The following is a 2,500-nucleotide window of genomic DNA, read 5'->3' as shown; positions in this document are numbered from 1 at the left end:
CTCTCTCTATCCCTCTTTCTTAATCTCTCTGCTTTGTTTCTTTTTTAAAGAAAAGAGAAAAGGGTTTACTGTAACATCGTCTATTTTTACCATTCCAGTCCCAAATGACTTTCATGCCAGCGCTAAGAGCCTGATAGACAGTTTTATTCCGATTTTTTAGCTGGTGTGTATTTATATATTAATTTTGCAGAGACAGATTGTGTCTGTCACACACTTCCCACCAATCCCTCAAAGCATTGAGCTGATCCAAAAGACTTGCTTCGTTATTTTTTATTGTTCCAGATAGTCGGCTCTCATTAGCGGTGCTTATATGCGGTATTTTACTGTATTTACCCGTAAGTGTTCAAACATTTATGTTTCGTAAACAGCTGATTTAGGGCTGGGGTTTTTGGAACGGAGTTCAGCGTTGCCGTGGGCACCGCCACCGTGGCAGATAAGTGACAGTCCTCCAGCGCATCATTAATCGCTCCAGATAAAAGTGTCCACTTTCTGCAAGACTAATGACGAGAAGAATGCACACAGCAGCGTGGTGTGCTGCGTTGTGGTGTAGTGTAGTGTGGTGTGGTGTGGCGTGGTGTGGTGTAGTGTGGTGTGGTGTAGTGTGGTGTGGTGTGGTGGGTGCGGTGTGGTGTAGTGTGGTGTAGTGTGGTGTAGTGTGGTGTGGTGCGGTGTGGTGCAGTGTGGTGTAGTGTGGTGTAGCGTGGTGTAGCGTGGTGTGGCGTGGTGTGGCGTGGTGTGGCGCGGTGCAGTGCGGTGCGGTGAGGTGCGGTGTAGTGTGGTGTGGTGTGGTGCGGTGCGGTGCGGTGCGGCGCGGTGTGTGGGGAGATGTGATGGGATGTGGGGGAGTCTGGTGTGGAAAGGTGCGATGCGATGCGGTGTGGGAGAGTCTGGTGTGGACAGGTGCGATGCGATGCGGTGTGGGGGAGTCTGGTGTGGACAGGTGCTGTGCGGTGCGGTGAGGGGGAGTCTGGTGTGGACAGGTGCGGTGTGATGCGGTGTGGGAGAGTCTGGTGTGGACAGGTGCGGTGTGATGCGATGCGGTGCGGTGCGATGCGGGGTTAGTTGAGGAGCTCAGAGTGTCTCCATGACTGGGAAGAGTCGAGCACCATAGCAGCAGAGCAGCAGCTCTCACATGGAGAAAAACACTAAAAGCTCTCAACAGCCATCCATGTACTGTATACCTAATGGCCTTCTATGCACCACGTACACATGGTATGCACGGTGCTACATACCGTTTATCAGTATACTTTCTATATGTGTGTGTGTGTGTGTATGTGTGTGTGTGTGTGTAGCCTATGTGTGTGTGTGTGTGTGTGTGTGTGTGTGTGTGTGTGTGTGTGTGTGTGTGTGTGTGTGTACATGCACCATTCCATTTACCCATAAATGTGTGAGGGAATGACAGATAGAGTTCTACTGACAATTATGATACTGGGATATGTACATTTTTCTCAGGAAATGTTTAAGGGACAAATAGATTTGTGCTGACTGTAGTGATGACACACTTTGAAACACACATGCAGCCTATATCAGGGGGTTTTTAAGAGGATAACATGCAAATTTATTCTTGCATTTGGGCATGATTCAAAGGCTGGCACAGCATACCAACAGATTAAGCAGAAACTGACTCTATATCAAGTTCCCTTACTTCACATTAAGAGCGGTTGCATTGCTCCGGGGCAGATTAAGATTAATTTAAGCATATCTCAATAATTTTAAGACCTTTTTACATCCAAGCGTAAGTAATATGCTAATCTTGTGTTACCATATGTGTAGGGTATAGGTCACGGTTTCCACATCAAGAGCCGAAGCCCACAGATTTAGGTTGATAGAGCAGAGAAAGCCGTATCAAACATGAATTAAGGTAATTGTGTGTATAGCAGTACACACACATTAAGGCAATTGTGTGTGTAGTGACGCGGAATGTGGTTCCTGCTGTTGCGTCCTCCAGTATCATAATCCGACTTACCTCACGTTTGAGGGAGAAGCTCATTCTCTCCAGGGGTAATGTGGAAGGGAATGTAAAGTATTTGTAAATGGATCCAGGGGTCATTAAAGAATTGGCGACCACAGACAGACACATTAAAGAGAAATTAATGGAGTGTGTTTCTTTATGAAGGATCGGTTCCATTACACACCCACGATTTGTTGTACGGTTCCGGAGAAAATGAAGATGAATATGAAAGATCTGAAGGAATATTAAGGACGTTGTGCTTCTCAGTCCATGCATTCAATGGGTTTCGCTCGGGCATATTTCAGACCGTCCCTAACTGGTACAGAGTTCTACTGTATAGGCGTCAGACAGCACAGCGGTGACCGTTTTTGGCCAGAGTCCCTTGAGAGACGGTGCGACCTAAACAAAAGTCAAGGTCAATGTAGCCGCTTATTGGATTCCATATCCTAGCCCCAGCGTCTAATGTATGGCCGCGTACTGACCTCAACTCAACTCAGCTGCATTAGCTGGCATCTAGTGAATCAGTCAAAAGTGGATCAATGAGGACAG

The 2,500-nt window shown here is 47.0% G+C and overlaps 1 protein-coding gene across 1 annotated transcript in view; it reads left to right on the top strand.

Moving 5' to 3' along the window:
• The window catches only part of LOC134062018 (inactive dipeptidyl peptidase 10-like), a 107,659-nt gene that overhangs the window by 51,476 nt on the left and 53,683 nt on the right, over nucleotides 1-2,500 (top strand). Inside the window, exon 2 of the mRNA XM_062517891.1 lies at nucleotides 901-1,045. Coding sequence (XP_062373875.1) covers nucleotides 901-1,045 — 145 coding nt within the window. The remainder of the gene's footprint in view (nucleotides 1-900; nucleotides 1,046-2,500) is intronic.

The sequence above is a fragment of the Sardina pilchardus genome, chromosome 17 (assembly GCF_963854185.1).
Source record: "Sardina pilchardus chromosome 17, fSarPil1.1, whole genome shotgun sequence".
In the NCBI taxonomy this organism is placed as follows: domain Eukaryota; kingdom Metazoa; phylum Chordata; class Actinopteri; order Clupeiformes; family Clupeidae; genus Sardina; species Sardina pilchardus.
Note: the sequence above shows the minus strand (reverse complement) of the source record. Positions and strands in the feature narration are given on the sequence as shown.